Here is a 22,163-nt window from a genome sequence, read left to right on the forward strand (position 1 = left end):
ATTTTATTCATACATTTCTTCTCTGCTGTAAATATTAATCATGTGCCTACTCTTGTGTCCTAAATAAACATAGTTTGAATAAATTAATAACGTACCAGAGGTGTCCTTCCTATGCTGTTGAGATAATAGAGAAATCCCTTAGTGTGGTAGATGGTTGGACTGAGGACCGGGTCTGGTTTAGACCACTGTCGGTTCAGATCCTCACTGTTCAGATTACAGCGATGTCTGCGGACACATACAAAGAGACACAAATTAAATCAGAATGGAAATCATCAATCAGAATCAATATGATATGGTGGGATAAAAAAAAAAAAAAACTTCAACAGCTGAAGACATATATACAGAGAAATTGTCCCTTTGTTCAGGCCCCAATATGGTAGGAATTATTGACAACAAATATCAATGTCCCTGTTTTACATAATGCCTCAGGGAATTCTTCAAAATTAGTCTCCAGGATCCCTTAAGAAATCTATCTTTCAGATGTTAACAGAAAGACAATTCCAGCCGCAAAATGTTTGTCAAGCTATTATATGAACACAGGTAAATCATTGTTTTTTCAGCAACTGTACTCACGTGCCATTGATGACTCCATCAGGGTTCAACATTGGGATGATCTTAAAGACAAAAGTTTCCCTTAAACTCTGGGCTACCGGGTCATTGCTGCAGAGAAACTCCAGTGTGCCTTTCATAACCCAACTGGCATTGGACTCACCAGGATGGACTCTGCCAGTGAGCACAATGTAGATGCGATTACCTAGGAAGAATCACAACATCTACTCAAACAAAGTCAAAAATGGAGATGTAAATTGGGGGTGGGTCAAATGACAAAATGAAATAAAAAATATGCCCTTCTGACTAGAGACTAGATTATATTGTATTTTGGGGCATTTCTGTTTAGTGCAGCTGAATGCTAAATCAGACATCAGACATTAAACTGTCTTATTGTTCAATCTCTCAGTGTGAATGACAGTCAAATTCAACCAATCACAGAGAGGTGCGATCTCTTAGAAGAGGCTTATATCCTCAGTGAATAAGTATTACACTATGAATCACACTTTTTACTCTATTTGTAGGCACATGTTTGTGAGCATACAGGTGTTTTTGTTTTGTATATATTTGTTTGTGAATTCTGAAATTAATCTGATAAAAAAATGTGATTTAGAGCAGAGTTCAGAAGAAATTTGACTTTTTTTTAGCTTTAAACAGCAATTATCCGACTTGTTTGTGTTCAGGGAATTATTATTGAAACCTATTCAATTCATTTTTTATAAAACAAAATCTAAAAGACCAGTCTATGAAGCATTACATTTAACATACTGTTTCAATCAATATGAATAATAATATATGAGTATCAATATGAGTATAATTAGTAATAGTATAGTATTTTTAAATATTTTTATTTTTATTCATGTATTATTATAATAATGTGGAATTTTCAGAGATTGAACGTAAAAAGCAGTACTTACGTAACTGATGTAGATCCTTCCAACCTCGACTGGCCGGACAGGCAGTGATAGTGACCAGTGGACAGGAGTTTTCTGCCAAAGACCCGCACAGAGTCTGCTGCCGGAAAAACACTTTGGCAGGATCTACTGACTTTTGCAGCACTTTAAGATGGGCCTGGGACATAGTTTGCACAAGTCAGAAGTAAATCTAAACAAAGCAGTAATAGTGAAGCACAGGTAGTACCTTCAGTGCAGAGTAGGAGTATGGATAGTGGTAGGCCAGATAGCAGACGTCATCACTGTGTTTGAAGGTGATGCTAAATGTCAGTGTATAAAAGGTGGCCATCATTCTGCCTCGCACAGGACAAAAGTGGTTTCTGCAGGACACAACAATAGTGGACTAAATTACCATAAAATGCTCACTGAAAAGGGAAACTTCAAAATATTTAGGATAGATGTGACTTTACAGTATTTATACCTGTAGTAGCAGATTTCGGTTCCAGTTCGGACCCAGTGAGGTCGACCTTCTAGAGCCTCTCTCACAGAGTACAGGACTGGCTGCATGCCTGTCATAAAGAGACACAAGCTATTTTATTTACCATGTACATAGGTCTATTAAACCAAAAGTTGCATTTTGGTACACAAAGTAATAGATGAAAGTGAGTAGTGGTCCATTCTTAAAGCAGCAAGACACAATTTCAGAACCTTAAAATCTACCATTATTCTCAACAAAAAGGCAATCTGTTAAATAGGCACATATTTGTGATGACCTTGATGATTGTCAGATATAGACCCTGCTAACAGAGAGCCCTTTTTGTTGAGCACCTGAAAAGTCTCTGTTCACCCCCTAATGTATCAACATTTAGAGGTCCAAAATACAGTTGACTTTTTGTTTGTCATCAAATTACAACCTTTCAGAAGAGATGTCATTTTTGGAACAATACCTAGGGTCTATTTGGGAAGACAAGCCTTTCTTCTATTCATTCATGATTTCCTATGGGATGTTATCAAAGGCTATTTTCTGCTACAAAGGACACTGCATAAATGAGTGTGTGAGGAAGTGCATTTGAAACGAAAGATGCTATGGGAGAAATGCCCTTTTGTGAGTTCATTTGTGTGCGCCTTAGAGGTAATAGATGGTGTATTATGGCTGCAGAGATGTCTGTACAAAGCTTCATCAACTGTCACTCAGTGAGGGGTCAAAGGGCAGGGGCCACACAAAACAACTGTTTCCATCTGACAGAGAGTTATAAGAGGCAGTCATTGTTAGCCAGAACAACTGCTCTATTCTGCTCAGTGACTCAGTTCAACCATTCATAAAACATATTATATGTCAAGCATACATAGTTTAAGCATACAATACCAGTGTTATTCAATTGTGTGGAATGTGCACAACTTAAGTTTTATGTGAAGGGTCTGCCACTTGCTTGTCTCCATGGAGATGTTATTACTTTGCCTGGAAAGTTCTATGGTAGGTTATTAAACTTGTATATGTCCAGGTGACATCACCAGACCCAATTACAGATCAGATTTATGGAGAGAAGACCCTGCTACTGTAGAAAATTCCAGGAAATGGAGACCGGTGATGAAACCTCCAGCAGAAAAGCTACATAGTGTATAATCACCTAACACCATGATTTACCGTAGTTGAACTGGCTGTTGGTCTTTTCACAGTTGATGATGTTGAAGCAGTAGGGCACATTTGGCTCCATGTTACTGACCTCAAAGTAAAACCACTGAGTGTGCTGAGAGCAGTTCACGTCTGCATTCAGAATCAGATCATATTCATATCTGAAGAGAAGGACAAAATGATTATAATCCTTTGAACTCAAAGTCTGTACTTCATGTTTTACTTCTTAATTTACTAAAAACCTCAGATTAGAGCTTACCTGCGGACCTGAACAGCTTTCCGGAGGTTTCCGCATTCAAACTTGGAAAAGAACCTGAGAGACTCTGTGCTGTCAGAAGGGCACTGCAGACTGACAAACAGAACTTTTCTTGAGTCTGGCTCTACTGCATTGTACTGTATAAGCAAAAATACATGTCAGCCATATACCTGCTGTCCTCCACATCAAAAATAACCTTGTTGATGATGTCATCTTTATTCAGGAAGCGCTCGACATCCTTCAACACTTTTTGCCTAAGAGCAAAGACACTGTCACCAATGAGGCAAGTATAATGACAAGTTTAACAAATGACAAAGTCCAATAACACATCGGGTTCCAGTTACTTTGTACTACATTGTAATCTGAACACCTTTAGTAAATGCACAATAACAGGGCACAGTAGATTTTAATAGTAACTTGCCCATATTATTAAAGGAGCTCTATGTAACTTTTCTGGTTGAAGATCTGCCCCCTGATGGTCCAACAGTATGGTAATGAACATATTCATTTCCTAAGAGACGAGCAGGTGATGTCACAGGGGCACTATACAGGTCAGATAGAAAGACAAACAGGCTCTTTTACATTCTGTTAAGGTTTTTCTGAATAAATGCAAAATAGATTAAGTTTAAATGGAACATTCAAGGCCTAGCAATAACATCTCCATAGTAGAGGACCACAACCACAGAAGTTACATAGTGCCCCTTTTAGAGGCAACTTCAAAAAATGTTAGAACCTTCAAAAGAATTACTGCAAGTTATTCCTACAGTAGCTGTGGTAGCGACAATAAAGCCATACATATTTAGTAAATGTGGTCCAGACATGTGCAACTATGGCAACGCTTCTAAAGATCTTTTGCATCGTGTCTAATTTTACATTGCACCTGGGACAATTTTCTCATAAAGTCCCTTCAGAAATGGCACTGGCATCTGTTCTGTTAAAGAACTGCAGACGCCTTAACATGCTCTCTTTAGATGAGCACCAACAAACTGGCAACATAATTAGATTAAGGTCAAAGGGAAATTGCATCTTTAACATTTTTAAATGTCAGCATCTGCCGACCTCTTGAAAATGCTGAGAAAATGTCTCAGAGGAGGCCAGTTGAAAGACAGTACACACACTCTATGTTCAAGTTCAAATACTACAAAAAAAATCCTTCAATTGTTTTACTCCTGGATGAGCATTTACAGATTATGACAAACTGACTCCTATTCACTAGGTTTTATTGTAGCACAGTAGACCTTGTGGAGTCTGGGAATGAAAACTATAGCTGTGAGGCAGATGCACTCATTGTTCCAATGCTCAGACAAAGTGTTATAAACATTAACCACCATTTTATGTTTTTCAAGTGAAATAGCACAGTCAATTAGTTGGCAGTTCTCACAGATAATGTAAATGAAGATCTTATTGATGGGATTCTAGCAACACCAAAACGTTCGGCGGCAGAAGCCCGAAGCTCAGACACTGTACTGTAGTGGTTTAAAGATAGAGAGCTATGAATAAGCTCCCTGTGTTTACAAGGCCCTGCTGGTGGTGGGGACTTGAAATAAAAGACACTGTGGCACTCACTATCAGCAACAATCAACATAGAGATGAAGAAGGTCCCATTGAGATGCACTGCACAGAGAGGGGGAATTTTACACACCACTTTAAACAAACAGTTGTCTCTTTGGGCTCTGTGTTTAGGTTGTCTTTAATTCAGGTACAAATATACTCACAGAATACACAAAGAGCCAGCAAGTCAGTATTATAGCCTTCCACTTTTACACCCATTGTCCTTTGTTACTGAAATAATTACCATCTTTGCTATTTGTTTATTGCAACTATTTGCAGTCCTAACAGCTAAAAATAATAAGTCAAAAGAAATGCAAATTCTACCTACTTCAACATAATAAGGTCCCATTCCATAAATTGTCATCCTTGCTTTGCACAGCATGTCACTTTTGCTGTGAGACAATCACTCTCCTTTTTCAAGTAATCTAATGAAATTAATGAAATATTGGTGTCTGTCTCTGTTGAATTGTTGGGGAGTGCTTAGGATATATTTATTAAAAGTGTATTTTTAGTACATGACAGCAATTTAATTAGATCTTTTTAGTTTACAAAATTAAATTAATCTGATTGTATAGTGCTTTTGCACCTTGGTATCCCAGTAAAGATAATCAGTAGTTAATTCATGCCCCCACAAACACACCATTAATGTTTGTGGCGGCCTGAATTAGTAGTTTTCAGATTCTATAATGTGATGATGTCATAGTCCCAGATGAGGGGCAATAACGACTTTTCCCGATTGATTATATTGTACTTTGCCATAAAATATCCAAAAGGTAAATTCCAAAATGGAAAACTGGATCATTTAGGAACTAGACCTTAAAACTTTCTATATTACAACACAAATCTGCATTTTATATTATATTACTAATTACACTACACAACATTACAACATTGAAAATATCACCTGTTACCTGAAACCCAACAATAGCTCACAGAACAGTAAAAGCACTACAATGGGCTAAACACTAGATCTAAACAAGACAATGGCAAGGAGGGATATAATATAACATAGATACTCAAAGATAGATTTGCTGAGGCCATTTGGAGAATAGACAGGCACAGCTATAGAATAAGGCTTTCCTGGCTGTCAGATCAACTGCAGAGCAGAAATGATGGCGTAATAAAAGAAGAAATGGAGAAATAATGGAATGTGACAGGGAGCCGAGATATCGGTGGGGTGTGGGAAGACGGTAATAAGTGAAGAAAGAAGTGTGTGTGGTGGCGGAGTATGGGACAGGTGCAAGAGGAGAGGACACGGCAATCCTGTTCTGTCCCACTACATGCTCTGTCTGACAGCTGCTCTGTGGGAAATCACATCCAACTGACTCACAGTTTGTGATTCAGCAAACAGCATCTGAGGGCTTTGTTCTGCACAGTTTGATTCTGGATGTGACTGTCCCACACATTTAGGTATGCTGTGACAGAGTATATTTCATACAACAAAATGAAGAGGCAATAGAGTTTTGCAGCAGACTGCTGCCGGTCATCAGACCTACAATAGAAACTGCTGTATGTATTTTGCTTTTAGTTTCATAACTAAGGTACAGCAATTTCAGTTAAATAAGTAAAGACAAATACAAACATATATGTATCAGTATGTATCTATGTATGTATTTCACTGTTTGTGTGCTATCTGTCTTATTCATCACAGTAGATCCTTGTCCTCCATATTTATAGAACATCATTGCAAATATTTACATCTAGAAGAGCTTCATGCAACAGTTACTGATTAGACAAAGTTGCGTAAATAAAACAAACTGAAAATAGTACCTCTGCACATTGGGTTTACGTGGAGCCATAGGTTCGTGTCCTTTGGGTGGAAGGTGACCCCAGAAGTCAGGAAAGCCCAGGATGTTGAAGTCAGGGATGGACTTAGTTTTTGAGGCGGCAGAGCGGTACAGTTTGGGATCGTGGTGAGGGATACATGAGGCATTTCTCTCAAGTAATCGATCTATGATGGTCTGATGGCAGCTCTCATCTCCTGTCTCCTCCTCATCATTGTGACCATGGTCATTTTGCTGCAAAAAGTGGTCTCCCCTTTAAAAGAGACATAGAAAAAAATACATTGACAAATGATCTTTCTTGATTATGCTAATAGTGCATCATGAGTGATCTTTCCAACTTTTTGTGTGAATGCAGGAGGATATGGGACCAGACCATACAGAGCATCAAACAATAGTAAAGCGTTTTACAGATCAGTTAATCCACCTTTGAAAGAATGGTAAAATGTGGGCTTTGTTGCCCAGGCAAATATCATGTGTCCCTGGAATGTGCTGTGTTTAAATTTGAGCTAAAGAGAGATTAATTTTACTTTACCTTGTTTCTTTTGGTATAGCTCTAAAACTAGGACTGGTGCCAAGGACAGTGGACCGAATGTGAAAATTGCGAGAATCTGACTGTGCAACACCTGCAGAGGAAAAAAAGCATTCAGATTGGTGTTCAAAATATTATAGTCTGTAAAAGATGAACATTACAGTAACAAAATATAACTAGATACGTTTCTAAGTCTAATACTGTATAATGTAATTCCTCCCACCTTTAGGGTATTTCCTTTGGAAAGGATCACTCCCATTTCTTTGAGAGCCATGAGGTGAAGAGCTGTAACAGAGCTCATCTTCATCATCTGATGAAGATGCTGGTGAACTTCTCTCTGTTTCTGAACCCAAATCTAGCTCCTGTGGCAAACAGAAAAATGTGTTTTTGTGTAAGAAGAATTTCTGACAGTAAACTTTTGTTTAATGATTGCATTACACTGAGTTAGTTACTGTTCCTGTCTACGATGCCTACACACATTTTCAGCAAACCTAGAATGCATAATTTTTAATGCTACGCAATTGCAAAAGAGCAATGCATAATAGGGATATTCAAACAAATAAAACCAAAAGAACCAAGAAGTTAAAATGAATGAGCTAATTTGAGCGTGTTTACAGTTTCTAAAATAACCTATAGGTTTAAAACAGTCTTGCAGGGTCTCCATTAGTCTAAAATGAGAACATTAATCAGGAGTTGTGTCAGATCAGATCTTGTGTTGTATGACATGAAATATTACCTCAGACGGAGACACTCATTTATTACCCATTCCACTATTTCTGTGTCTTGATGCATGGGCACATTTATTCTGGTTTTTCAGCTTACATCTTAAGCATATGGTCCCAGGCCGCACATATCAGCATGTAAAAAACACCTAAAAGCGATATATAAGACTGAGATGTAAGGGAAGCCATTACCTGAAAATCATGGTAGAGCTCAGGGCAAAAAACGTTGTACTGTGCCAGGGCTTCTTTAGGTCTGTCCGGCTCAGGCCGATGGCGTAGTTTGCTCTGGTCAGTCTCCAAATCGTCATCCTTAATAAGAAAATTATGAGTTATAAATGCATAGCCTGGTGTTTATGTTGTTAGTCATTTTAGCCACTGTTTTATCCCAGGATGAACAAATGAAAATACAAATTGCTATTTATGAAATCAACTAGGTCAGACGAGAATTTTAAGATTCTCACTAGATAATCCTATCCGCATGGCCACAGAATGCACAGGTTTGATGAACCAGGTTGTGTTAAAGGCTGTGTGCCTGTGAGGAGCAGGGAAAATGTCAAGGATTAGGGGGATCAGAGTGTGCACCTGCTCTGATACAATACACCACAGGGAGCAGTCGCAGCTCAGTCCTGCAAACTGGCGGTAAAACCATATAATGAATAATAACATAACATTAATGCATTCAAACAAACAACCAAAATCCAAGTTGCATGTTTTTTCTAATGTTGAAGAGTGTGTAAAAGTTAAAAATAATAATAATAATAATAATAATAATAATAATAATAATAATAATAATAATAATAATAATAATAATAATAATAATAATAATAATAATAATAATAATACATTTTATTTATAAGGCGCCTTTCTGGGCACTCAAGGTCACCTTACATACAATATATAAGGTATAAAATAAGGCAACTGCACAACCAGATTATTGTAATTAATGCCATTTAGTTTGATCTCTAGGGAATAGAAATCTAAATGTTAAGCATCCATTTAAAATAATTTAATATAAAGAGTAATGTAGATTTGCTAAGAGGACATGTGCCTTGTTGGAAAAATACCATGTGAATTAAAAAAACTCATACTTTGAAAATACAATTATTTCAACAGCAACTAATGTACAGTGATGTAATAGTTTAGCATGTATGTCATCTTATACCTGTCATAACCTGTAACATAATCATGTAACTACGTATGAAGAGATACGCAGCACTCACATAGTTATTGTGTTCAGTCTCCTGATTTTTTTCAGGTTCCTCTTCATCGCTGTCCCCACAGCTGTCACCTACAGAAAGGAATAAAAAAGACATATTCAAAAACGTTACGAAATACACTATATAGGGCGACAATGTAAATGTGATTTTTGTACTGAATGCCATGTTGACATGAAGGTCAGAGTGGGGTCGTCCCGGTATTGGAAAGGAGTATGCAGACAGATCTGAGGTCAGAGGAAGGCGGGTTTTAGGTAGACATTTTCTCATGAGCTGAACTGAAGGCTCCACGAGAGAGGAGAGAGCTTTGTTCATCAAACATGTCTGCGTAGAGTAAAGAAGTAACAGACAACATTTAAGTTGCAATAAAATGAATAATGTAAAGTGATGCTGTCACATTGTTGAGTCATACAGAGACATGGGTCACCTGTGTTGTTTGGTAAATAAGGCGGAGGCCTCCGAGTGAAAAGAATGCCTCTCTGCCTGCAGTACTGTAAGTGACCTTATGAAGGCAACGCAGCAGCGCATGGCGGATTGCTATGGCAACGTGATGAGTATCCTTGCAGTGCCAGTCCTCATAAAGCCGCAATAGTCCAGAGATGTAGCCCTTAGATACCACCAGGCAGACGTTAGCCTCTGAGGAGCAAGAGGAGAGGAACAGCATTACAACCATATGAAATCTGTGAAACTGAACTGACATCATCAGTCACTCATGGTTGTCAATTGTCAAAAACAGTTGTTAGTAACTGCAGGACCATGTTTAACCTGAGAATTTGTGTTTTTACAGATAACAGGGGTTATCTAAACACTACCTCAATTAATCACTCCAACACAATTAATTCCCTTTAAAACTTTCCTTAAGGACAACAACAACTTCAACTGCAATATCAAAATCGCATACAAACTGCTCAAGTGCTCTATCAAGCTACAGTGCAACACTGACCCCTGTGGGTCATATAAGGCAGTTGCAGCTATGAGGCACGTCTAAGTCAAATACACTTACTTGTGCAGAGCACAGCCGCAAAAGCATTAATGGCTGCCCTGAAAAAGAATGATGGTAGTTAGATCATAATCACGTGTGTGTGTATGCCAAAATATATGTGTACAAACTGTTAATTATCAGAGCTGGTGTTGTTATTGTGACACATAAACTATGAATGGTAAAACATGATTTTTAATAAACTTGTTTGTCAAGTAAACCCACCACAAGAAATATCCTTTTGCACAAATACATGTTTCTGTGTAGGCATGCATTGTACAAATTATATTACACTATGAGAATAATGTTCCTGTCAGTAAGTAAACTGGGCCTCAGTGGCAGGAGCAGGGTGACGAGGGTCATCAGAGTTCACACAAGGAAAGGTCAATCAGTCTGGCCTCAGTGCACTCTAGGTTTATGTAATTTGAATATTTTCATTTTTGCAAAAAATACAAAATGTTAAGTCTTTATAAAATGTTTCAAAATATGTCAAATAAAATCAGTCTATTCAACAGTGTGGATGACTGTCAGAGGCTATTTTCTATGACTATGGTCATAGAAAAAGTCTCACAAAGGGTACAATGTCAATCATTTGGTGAGCTCAGAGTAATGAGGGCTGCTGCTGACAGCTCTAAATTGAATTTCTCCATAGATTTAGTTGTAGAACATCAGACAGCTTGAATGATATCACTGTTTTAACGTGTGGACAGCAGTCAAGCAGCACATTCAGTGGCACTATGCTGCATAGATCACTGTGACTGACACATCACACAAATGCCTTGTTTCTCCTGTTACATCAAAGGCATTCCCAGCTCCCAATTAGTCAAAGTCAAAGACGCTGCACGCGTTGTTATGGAATCTCACAATCTTCTCAATAAGTTAGCTCCTCTTGTCATGTGCGAAATGCATTAATGTAAACTTGGGCACTAAAACTTTTAATGTCCCATGAAACGGCATATTTACGAGGTGCAATGGCAAGAGCATGAATATGGCAGTGAGCCAGAGCTCTTGGCTCTAACTTCACTAGAAGCTACTTGAGCCAATGCTTCTACTTTTGACATAGATAGATGGGAAGATACCAGATAGTCCTTCCCTTCTTATGTAAGAACTGTGTTGCACCAAAGCTAAATTCTTCAGTAACATGATAGTGATCATTTTAACACAAGGAAATAAGCCTTACAACCTATAGCATGTATACTCACAATGCACTTACTGTATATTGTCTCAGTAGAGACAATATACAGTAGGTGCGCCTCAGTTTAATGTATGTACAAACTGAGTGGCCATCAGTGGTACTAAATTTTCAACACATGCACAAAATGTTGTTTTTCACTACTTACTACTTATAAAGGGAGATATTTTAAACATACAAAGATATTTCCCGTCATTAACCCTTGCATGGCTCTGTTCTGGACGTGTGAGGAAAGGATCTAGTGTCACATTGCAGGTCAGTCAGGGGGCAATACACATGTCATCTATCATTCATAGTTGCTGACACTGCCAGCTACCAGGAGGTGTTGAGTTGATGGAGTGATATTTTTAAGACAACTCTGCACTGTACCACACTGTTGTTAAAAATATGCTGGTCAGTGCCCTGCAAAGTCTATTTGCAGGTTATTGTGTGTTATGGAAATATCACAGTTTGAGGTACATACTTGATAGTATGAAGGTTCTTAGTGGTATAGTGTGGGATGAGGCGATATATGACATCTAGTCCACAGTGTTCTCCAATCAGGTTTGCAGTAGAAACTGTAACACAGAAATGACTACCTTTCATTTGTTCCATCACAGACATTCAAAGTTATTATCTTTGCTTGACTTTACTTAAAAACTTAAAATGCAAAACTTAATTGACTCCTGCTGTTTAGAATATATGACCAAGTATGCCCAGTTATTACAGTGTGCATGTTCATTTTGTAGTTGTGCATGTATTCAAATAACTCACAATTAATTGGTTTTAAAAGAATAATCAATATGTTGAAGATTAATTTATTTTACCTGAAGAAGCAAACACTTGAATAACCCAGAGGCAGGCGGCAGCTCTTTTGGCATTTTTGAGGTTTTGTTTAAGCAGATTTAAAGTTAGCACAACAGCACCAGCATCTTCTGCTTTCATTCCAATTCGGCGGTCTAAATGATACACAAATTATTAGCAAAAACACACAACATTGAGAAAAATGCCCACAGATATTGCACCTCTGTATCCCACTTTGGCCAGCAGGTGCAACAGTGGCAGTAGTATGGTGTAGTTGGGATTAAAGCAGCGAGCCGTATTGACCAGTGCAGTAAGTAGAGCCTCGCTTCCCCCTTTACTGATCATGTAGTAGATGCGACGATCTGTGCCTGAAAACACATGAGACTGAGCACCTGTACAGTCTAAAACTCAATATTAAAAAGTGCAGTGTGTAACTTTTCTGATGGAGGTTCCGTTACCTTCTTGCCTCTCTGGAGATGTTGATTGCTTTGGTTAAATTATCTATCTCCATGGAAACAAGTTACAGGCCAGATTGGTGGAGAAATTCACAGCATGAATGCATGTTTTAATATTATTTTTGGCAATAAAAACCTGAAAATAAATAAATAAAATAAATGCAAGACAAATATGTTTAATGCTATATTTTAGATGATTCAAAACAAACACAGTAAAACATGGAGACAAGCAGCAGATGGTGGACCCTCCAAAAGAAAAGCTACATAGTGCACCTTTAATGAGTGCTTACCAGCTGACAAAAGTTCATCTAGAACACTGAGAATTTTCAGTGTGCTTTCCACGTCCCCAGCATTCTGTAGAAAGAACAATACCATATTTATTATCATTGAAAATAATAACAATAACAATAAGAAGAAGAAGAAGAAAAAGAAGAAGAAGATATAGAAGAAATATTATTATATTGTTATTATAATTAATTATACAATTAATATAATGAATGATAAAAGTTTGTAAAAGTTTCTAAGCTGCATAAGTCATCCACAGAATAAAAAACAATATTAATTATAACAATAAGACAGGCTCGTGCAGCATTACAGGAGATGGACATTTCCAGTTCATCAAGCACTCGGGAGTAGTGTCGATTTTTAAAAGTGCTTTAAATTGAGATAATAAATTACAATATCATCAAATTCTGAAGTGTGCACCTAACCAATAAAATTTTGTCTGTGACTGCAACTATTTACCCCACCATGGAGAGATCTGGCTTTTTGGGGGAAAGAAAAACCTGAGCACCAAGAGGAAATGCCGAGATAGGGAGATGATGCAGGGAGATCTCTCCAGTGTAAGAATTGACACCAGGGCCTTCTTAAATGGAGACCAATGTCTTAACCGCTATTTGATAAATAAAGTAATTCTTAAATCATACAATGATACAACAGCAGAGCTACTTGTAGAGTAGGGATGAACGATTTGAGAAAAAATAGCAATAGCAATTGCACTGCAATTACAATTACATTATTTAGGACTCAAAGTTGACATTTTAAATGTGTCCAGAAGAATTGACAAAAAGACTGAAATAAAAAGTTACAAACTAATAGAAGAATCACATCTTAGAACACGTTTCCTAACCTAACTGCAGGGTTAGCAGTTTTCTATGCAGAAGATGACAGGATGTCTTGTTTTTTGTGGAGGAAATTATGATACTTAAAACATTGCAGTGATTTGCTAATTGCATTCAAATTGCACTTTCAGGTCCATTATAATTACTCTTGCAGCCCTATATAATATGTTTTTCACTCACATTCAGAATAACCTGCATCTAGTCAGAAAACAACTAAAATAAATGCTGGATTAAATTCTGCAGTTTCAACACTCCCCCCTCATTAGAAGGTGAATTGAAGGAAAAGCCAACTATCTATCTGATATTAATATCTGTATGTGAGATAGAACGGGCCAACAAACTCAGTGTTTACAGACAAACAGTGAGAAGATCTGTTGAGCCACTGTAATAAGAAGCTGCTGCTAAACGCAGACAGAGCTCACAGTTATCCAGTAGATCCTATTAACCTGCTGCACAAGCCCATTACTTACTGGTGCGGCCAAGTAAAGGGTCAGGCGTCACATTACCATGGCGCTAATGGGTTGTTCACCCAGCACACAGTGGAATAATCAAATGTGAATTATAGTGTCCCCTTTTGTTGTGTAAATTTGACATTTTAGCGTATCACAGAATTTAAACCTGATGCCCATTCTGATGCAACCCTGTTCATGTTTTGGGTTTGAAATTGTCTCTGTTAATTTGTAGGATTGCTTGAGGATGAATTTTATGTGTAATAAACACAGTTTTATTCAATATATTTAGGAATATTTGTATTAGTAAAGTATAGTTCGACAGTACTATTTGGTTTTGATTGGATACAGACATCTGAGCACATTTGATCACATTCAGTGTTGATGCCTTTCTATGCGTCAAGTGCACGTAGATGTTTCCTTTAGTAATGTAACACTGCCACATGTAGTGTGGAACTTTCAATCACGAAGTTTCCATTTGAAATGGCAATTTCTAAAGATAGTGCCATTTCAAAGTGTGTGGAAGTTCATATGTACTTTAATGTATAGCATGTATAGCTTTACTACTCCAGTCGAGGACAGTATGGTGGTGGTATAGCGGTTGCCAGTTGATGCCTCTATCTCACAGTAAAAACATGCAAATACAGTCCCCCGGGGTCTTGGTTAATTGAAGATTCTTTTGTCAAACCAAAACATGCAGTTGGTATAGTAAGAATATATACTGAAAGTGCAGACCATGCATGAAATGATATGCCACACTGTTCCAAAACTGATTTTTTGTGAGCTTTTACTAAAACATGTTACATTGTTCCTCATTATCTTACTCAAAGTTGCATTTGTAGTTTTTGTCCTACGGCTGTCAGCTTGCTAAATCCCTTAAATGTATAGGCATTTACTAAGCACTTTTATCTGATTTTTTTTTCTAAAAACTACACTCTTCAAAATTATTTAATATTATGCTGTTGATTGAAATTCTGTGTAGAGAACAACTGTGATAAAATTTTGTTCTGTGTACACTTCTGCATCTGAATGACAATAAATTCTAAGTATGTTGATTGATTCATGCATTTTTGAGTAATCCTGTATTATAAAATGTCTGTTTTCACCTACCCTCTGTCCATGCCCACTGCTCTGCATTTACTTGTAACTTACAGTTAAGAGATGTTGCATAGACATTTTTAACAATAAAAACATATAAATGAAAATCTGCTGCTTGTTACAATGAAGTGAAGAGGCAGGCTTCTACAGTTTTAAACAGGAAATTAATGGACCTGGTTCTAATACTAAGACGTTTTAGATTAGACTGGATTTTAATTGTTGTTATACAAAATGCAATGGCACTATGACGGAAAAGACAGCTGAAGGATCTAAAACTAATAAAATTAATAAATACCCACACATTCTCGCTCTTTGAGGTCAATATTACGGCTACAATCAACAAAACAAAAAATAATGACCTATGAATGTAATAATAAGTAACGGTGCCTGAAAAAAGGATGTTAAAATCTTGATAGTTTATGTTCTCGCCATAATGTATTTACTAAAACAAAAATGGCGTGATATGATACTATTGAGCCGCTTTGACCGGAAAATACATTTGACATCTATTTTTAATGATAGAGTTTCACTACTCATCAAAATCAGATCTCATTAAAATATAAGATGCAGTTTCATGATGTAGCTGAAACCACAGTGTTGGGCCAGGTTGAAAATGAATTTGCCACTTTTGGCCGAGTGTCAACCACAAAACCTCATCACAAGAACTTGATATGGCACATATACAGGCTGGGTTAGCTTTGATGCACATTTGGGGCGACAGTGGCTCAGTGGTTAGAGTGTTGGTCCCCCAACCCGAAGGTTGGATCGAGTCCAGCTCAGACCAAGATCTGTCGTTGTGTCCTTAGGCAAGACACTTTACCCACATTGCCTAGTATGAAAATGGTGTGTGTGTGAATGATAGGTGGTGGTCGGAGGGGCTGATGGTGCAGATTGGCAGCCTCGCTTCTGTCAGTCTGCCCCAGGGCAGCTGTGGCTACAATAGTAGCTTACCATCACCAAGTGTGGAAATGAATGAATAATGACTATAGTGTAGCGGTTTGAGAGGCTTTGTAAGCCATTACAAGTGTAAGTCATTATTTGATACACTGCACTGAGAATAACATGCCATCCTATCTAAATGCTGCACACATGTCATTGTTATGAATTCACTTTTGGGTAAAAAGACACAGAACTCAGTATAATTTGTTAAGTTTGTATCTGAGAAATTATTGGTTTCGGGCCACATTGAGAGTCTCAGTGGGTTTAGACTGTAAGCTCCAAGAGATGGTGTTAATGTTATGTCCCAGGCCTTGACCTTGGCAGAGATTAAGCCTGGATGAATTCACAGAGAGGAAGCAGATTCAGTATCAGCTGTCTCGGAGCTTGTTAGTGGTGATAGCTGCAGGAAAACTTAGCCCTAGCGACATACAGTGTAACCTACAGCTAAGACTGTAAACACACATGGTTTTACAGGCGTCAGTGCTATACAAATCTAAATTTTATCAGGGAGGACTTATTGGTCATTGGAGTACCTTACTGAACACACTCCCCTCCTAGTCTGTCTGGAATTTTACTATATAGCTCAAATGTGGTCAAATAAAACATGACTATACATTTAATTACATGTTATGTTGTTGTTATGAACATTACACAAGAAACATTGCAGTTTTTATCAATGAGTATCAATGAAAAATATTCTCCATCTAACTTGCAAATAATGATTTCATTAGAACATGCCCCAGTGAATTATCTCTCCTCCAATGCATCCACCTTCATGAAGTTCTCATTGAAGTTCTCATTCATAACATCTTGGGTTGCCTGTCCTTGTGTGTTTTTGTTTTATATCAGACTTTGACAACAAGCATTTCCTTATCCACATTCTCCTGAACCATTAATCAACATCATTGTTTTATATAAAGTGTACGTAAAAATAATGTGCATTCAGAACAAGGACCAAACCAATGTGTAAGTGTTACAGCTGGTATTGTTAATAATATTAGTAATGTTATGAAAGCAATGACTTGAGCAGGAAATTAATGTTTTGGAGTGCAGAATTTTTAGTTATCATAGGAAGTTATAATTTCCAAAGGTAATTTCTAAAGTTGAAGTAATACTTTAATAGCAGTTCAAATATAATGTAATCGTTTCTTGATGAATGACAATATGGTTATTTCATAGTAATAGTTTGTACAGTCCTACCTCCAGGGCTGACAGCAGGACCTCCAAGCCGCTGGACGAGTTGGAAGAGTCAGTCATTCTGGAACGGCGTCCCTCTGTGGCGATGGGTTATGGGTCAGACACAGACAAAAGAAGACGAACAGTTAAACAGCGGGCAGCAGAGTGGACAGGTATGTAGTCGGACAGAATGAGTTTGAGTCGAGCGTGTCGTCAATCATATGCATGAAGACAGCAGCTCTCTACGGCAACAGCTCACCACAGTGTTTCTGTGAGGCTCACGTCAAACGCCAAGCATCTGTCTCTCGTTTCCCTGCAAATGCCAACCACGACACACGCAGTGCTCACTGTACGGAAGGACACTACCCCCCATGCACCTCATGGGAAAACCCAATAGCACACGGGTATATGTACTACTGTGCAATCTGTTCATGTGTGAGTACATCCATAAAAGTCACACATTATCAAGCCTATATGATGGTGGTAAGCTCATATTTGTGGCTCACTGATCAGGGGACTGGTAAAATTATGTTTTGTGTGAACGTTCTTGAGTAATCCTACCCTTGAGAACAAAGTGCTGGAGAAAACATTTGCGCTGTGGTGTTGAGAAGACTGTCTCTATAAAAAGGCCTTGACAAGACCGGCTAGGCAGCTGCAGCACCAACTATATACACACAGCAAACTTCAACAAATAGGAAAAATAAAAACATCCAGTGTAACACACATTCTAACTTATGACTTTTTTCACCCTCATACTTAAACATATCTTTGCGCACTATGTAAATTAGGAGGTTTTGAGAAGCTATTGTAACATCTTTGCCATGACTGTGATCTGTTTTTAAAATGTGATTTAAGTTAATGTCCCTTTCTGTTGGGACCCCCCCCCCCCCCCCCCCCCCCCCCCCCCCCCCCCCCCCACACACACACACACACACACACAACAGAAAGGGACATTAACTTAAATATGTATATATAAAACACCATTTTTAATTGAATGAATTGACAACTTATCACAAAGCAGTGTCATCAGTTTTTATCTGCCAGTATAAATGTGTCCTGGAAAAATGTGCTGAGCTAAGTTCCCCTTTAAAACTTTGTTCTCAACAAAAGCTTAAACTAAAATCAAACCGCCTCAGTTTAAATCATCATAAGTCTGCAGTACATATAATATAGGCCTATGACTGTTATTCTATCGGGGAGGAACTAGGCCTCCTGGCTCTGTAGATGTCACCCTAACTGGCTCTCTAGGTATGTGTGTTTGAAGACAGACTACGTGAAGTTGAAGGTCACTGATTGAGAATACCCTTCCTTAATCCTCACTTTTAGCTGTTGAGCCCACGGCCTGCTCTCCAGCCCTCATCGACTTAACAACAGTTCATGCATGCCAAAAATCACAGAGGGACAGGGGTCTTGCTCTGTCATGTCCACACTGAGCGTTTTGACAAGCTACGCACACAGCAATAAAAAAATTTTTTTTTAAAAACGCACAGAATTTGGTATCTGATCTCAAGTCAAAACTGAATGAGAAATTGAGTTATACTGCCATTTCAGCCTAATACAATACAACTTTTCTTTTACCTGAGAATACTTTTTCCTTTTTAATTAAAGGATAATTTAATATATCTATACTTGGATGGTTAATACTCCTTCTAAAGTGTAAAGTAGTGAGTTGTTTTGGTCAGTGACGTAAATGCTCCACCTGTCGCAGCAGAATCAGATAAACTTGGACAAGGACACAGACAGTTGTACAATTAGTCCAGCTTCAAATGCAGCTTAACTAGGCATTAAAGGTATTGAATGACAAGAACAAATGTGACCAAATCAAACAGTCATGTGAGCGGCCACTTTTGAATCCACTGTCAACATATCCTGAGACCTCATTATCTCTAACAGGCCTTTAATCCAGGAAAGATAGCACCGGACAGGATTCCCAACTACACACGCACATGCACACACTTCCCGGCTTTGTGGGGACATTTGCTGGACACTGATCCTGACCTTAACCACAATCATTTACCTAAACCATAATTTTAAAAGAGACAAATTAAGCTATGCAAACTTTTATGAGCTTTACACCACGTTATAAAGTAGTATTTTGGTTGATTCAAGCATCTTCTGAGTAATCTTCTATTGTCCCACATTTGAGGCTACCCCCTATCTCAGTCCATATCCCTGTACTTAGTTGAGATTATTTGAAAATTAAAGAAAATAAAAACATATAAATGACAATTCAGTTTTACTATGGAAATTAGCATGATACTATAAAAAAGTGGGAACTTTCATTTCTATAGTTTTGAGCACAGAGACAATGGATCCTTTTTTATTATTAAACCATTTTGTATCAATATTGCAGTTTATAGTGAACACAATTTTAAAAAATGATCCATGTATGCAAGTATTTAATACTAAATATGTCTTTTGTATGTGTTTCCACGTCTTAACTTTAAACCATGTTGTTGGTCTAGTATTTAAGAATTTTTATTTCGTTCCCAAAAGGAAGGCCTGTCCCCATAAATTGACTGTATAAAAATTTTAGTCCCCGCAGTCTGATAAATACCCGCCCACACACACTCACACACACTGACATTTGGTAGCATTGAGGGAAGACCTGTGTGTTGTGTCAGCTGTGCTCCTTATCTCTTCTCCTGGTAACTACAGACAACAGTCGGAGTGTTACTGTGGAGCATAAAGGAAACATCAACAGCTGAGGCCCACTGACATTTCAACTACTTAATTACAAGTGCATCAGTTCTAACCAGGTTTCCAAAGCAAGTATAATTACCATGGAAAAAGAAGATGGATATGAGAGGATTTACTTATTATTTTCACTTTACTCTTATTTCAATTGGTCAATATAACAAATAACACAGCAAATGTAGTTTTAAATATATGAAAAATTCAAACATTGGACTTATTGTTTATTTTTAAATACAACCTCAAATGTTGCAAAAGAGAGTTTTTAAAAATTAAAAGTGATTAAAAGAAGTGATATTTCTGCAGTGTCCTTTCATAACTGACTGACACTTAAACCTCAACCTAACCTAATACATTTAAAAATGTCTTTTGGCACACTTCTGTTGAACTGCCCTTCGACAAAATTTCATCTGACAATCATTAATGGATTTGTACCACACAAGTATTTAGCATACCCAAATGAAACGGCAAACTTTAATACATACAACATCAACAACTAAACAGACTACAAGAGTGTTGGAATACTCAGAGAAGGAGAGGTCTCTGACTATTGAAAGCATTCTCATTTCTGGCTTCCTAGTTTGGCAGCTGCAGAGCTTATGAATAACAATCTATCTATATATATTTAACAGTCTGAATGTTTGGTCATGGTGCCATCGTTATGAAAAAACAATGTCTGTCATAACTAAACATTTTATTAGTGTCTTTAATGTCTATACGATGGACTATGGGTTGCTGTAATAAACACAGTAGCCTCTGAGTGTCAGTAGTGAGTCTATATTCTCCTCATGTATTTATGGGTCTTCAGTCTCTTCTATGGCAGGGAGGATTCTGTTCTTTTTGCTGTAAAGCCAATGCCACCTCTTAAATAAATCACAGCTATTGAAACCTGAAGTATGGGAGGTCCTTAGTGATAAAGTGAAGTCATAAATCAAGAGCCATACTGAGAAAAACAGGTGGGACACAGCCAGATTACCATAGCAGACTGTGGCGTCACTGGTCTCGAAATAAAATTAGCAAAAGACGGTACCTGAAGCACCCTAAAGAAACTCTAATCTGGATGCAGGCCATAACCATCTCCGCTGTCTGCAACCTGAGACCTGAACAAAATGCAGCCACAATTCCACTTAGGCCATCACTCACATGTCACCTGGGCATCTGAGTCCAATTATCATCATGCCATCTGCAGCTTCTAGGATACGTATGAGGAATGACAAGTGCACATTTACATAGAGGAGCAGTGACAGTAGAACCTGAGACAGGAATCTATAATTCCTGGTAACAGTAATAATACTCTGACAACATGACGGTTGGACAACAATAGAACAATAATGTAAGTGTATTGTTACAGTGCATCTGACAAGTTTTCTAATTATTACCTCATCTTCACCGTGTTGTACCTGTGTTAAATTGTTACCTTTTTTATATTAGTCTGCAGTTTGTGAGGAAAAGATGACAAAAGTTAGAGACCATACAGTCTATGTCACCAACACAAAATGCAAGGACAATTTACATACAAGGAACATAATTTTCTGTATGCTGAATGATTCATTTAATAAAAGTATTGTCATAAATATTTGAGTTGTCATGAGAGAAGCCTCAGCCCTTGTTGAGAGTATGGTTGCAAGGATTACAGAAGCAGAGTCACCTCTATATTTCACATTTGCTGCCTTCACCTTGTCAAACCAGGGAAAACAAGATTTTTACACAATAATTAAATGTAAATATGTTAACTTCCTTTCAGTGACATACCACTTTATATGCAGATGAATCTGTATCTGTGGTCTCAATAATTAATTTCAACCAGCCTGTTAAGCAGTGCTACGTGACATTGCCATGGAAATGCACTGAGAAGAATGACTCCGGGGTCAGGAGTAAGTAACAGGGTCAGGGTTAAACCACTTTAGATACCAGTCCACCCAAGCAATGCCAAAATCTGCATAACACACATTTCAGTTTTACTATTTCTAATTTGAAGGGTAACTGGGTCCTCCAGGTTCTTGTCTTCATAGAGATACTATTGTGTTGCTTTGAATGTTCCACAGTATGAATTTATCTTGAAATTATTTCATTACAGTTTGTCAAATTAACCTTGAAATACATGCATTCTTACTGTGTGTGGGCAACCCTCTCCATAGATCTGACT

At 37.7% G+C, this 22,163-nt stretch overlaps 1 protein-coding gene across 2 annotated transcripts in view; it reads right to left on the reverse strand.

Moving 5' to 3' along the window:
• Positions 1-22,163, reverse strand: part of LOC117371885 (cytosolic carboxypeptidase 4) — a 32,390-nt gene that overhangs the window by 7,438 nt on the left and 2,789 nt on the right. Inside the window, exons 1-22 of one of the 2 annotated variants that reach the window (XM_033967559.2) lie at positions 17,583-17,707; positions 17,348-17,421; positions 12,831-12,894; positions 12,307-12,453; positions 12,109-12,240; positions 11,766-11,859; positions 10,135-10,172; positions 9,559-9,767; positions 9,290-9,455; positions 9,138-9,205; positions 8,110-8,226; positions 7,419-7,557; positions 7,199-7,289; positions 6,653-6,919; positions 3,502-3,585; positions 3,335-3,424; positions 3,088-3,236; positions 1,924-2,011; positions 1,690-1,822; positions 1,467-1,620; positions 574-754; positions 96-225 (exon numbers count right to left, since the gene is read on the reverse strand). In XM_033967559.2, the coding sequence (XP_033823450.1) occupies positions 96-225; positions 574-754; positions 1,467-1,620; positions 1,690-1,822; positions 1,924-2,011; positions 3,088-3,236; positions 3,335-3,424; positions 3,502-3,585; positions 6,653-6,919; positions 7,199-7,289; positions 7,419-7,557; positions 8,110-8,226; positions 9,138-9,205; positions 9,290-9,455; positions 9,559-9,767; positions 10,135-10,172; positions 11,766-11,859; positions 12,109-12,240; positions 12,307-12,453; positions 12,831-12,894; positions 17,348-17,404 (2,598 nt within the window). In that variant the 5' untranslated portion in view covers positions 17,405-17,421; positions 17,583-17,707. Of the gene's footprint in view, positions 1-95; positions 226-573; positions 755-1,466; positions 1,621-1,689; positions 1,823-1,923; positions 2,012-3,087; positions 3,237-3,334; positions 3,425-3,501; positions 3,586-6,652; positions 6,920-7,198; positions 7,290-7,418; positions 7,558-8,109; positions 8,227-9,137; positions 9,206-9,289; positions 9,456-9,558; positions 9,768-10,134; positions 10,173-11,765; positions 11,860-12,108; positions 12,241-12,306; positions 12,454-12,830; positions 12,895-17,347; positions 17,422-17,582; positions 17,708-22,163 lie in introns of those variants that run through there. The other variant, XM_055222428.1, reaches the window with a different exon arrangement.

The sequence above is a fragment of the Periophthalmus magnuspinnatus genome, chromosome 6 (genome assembly GCF_009829125.3).
Source record: "Periophthalmus magnuspinnatus isolate fPerMag1 chromosome 6, fPerMag1.2.pri, whole genome shotgun sequence".
Taxonomy (NCBI): Eukaryota; Metazoa; Chordata; class Actinopteri; order Gobiiformes; family Gobiidae; genus Periophthalmus; species Periophthalmus magnuspinnatus.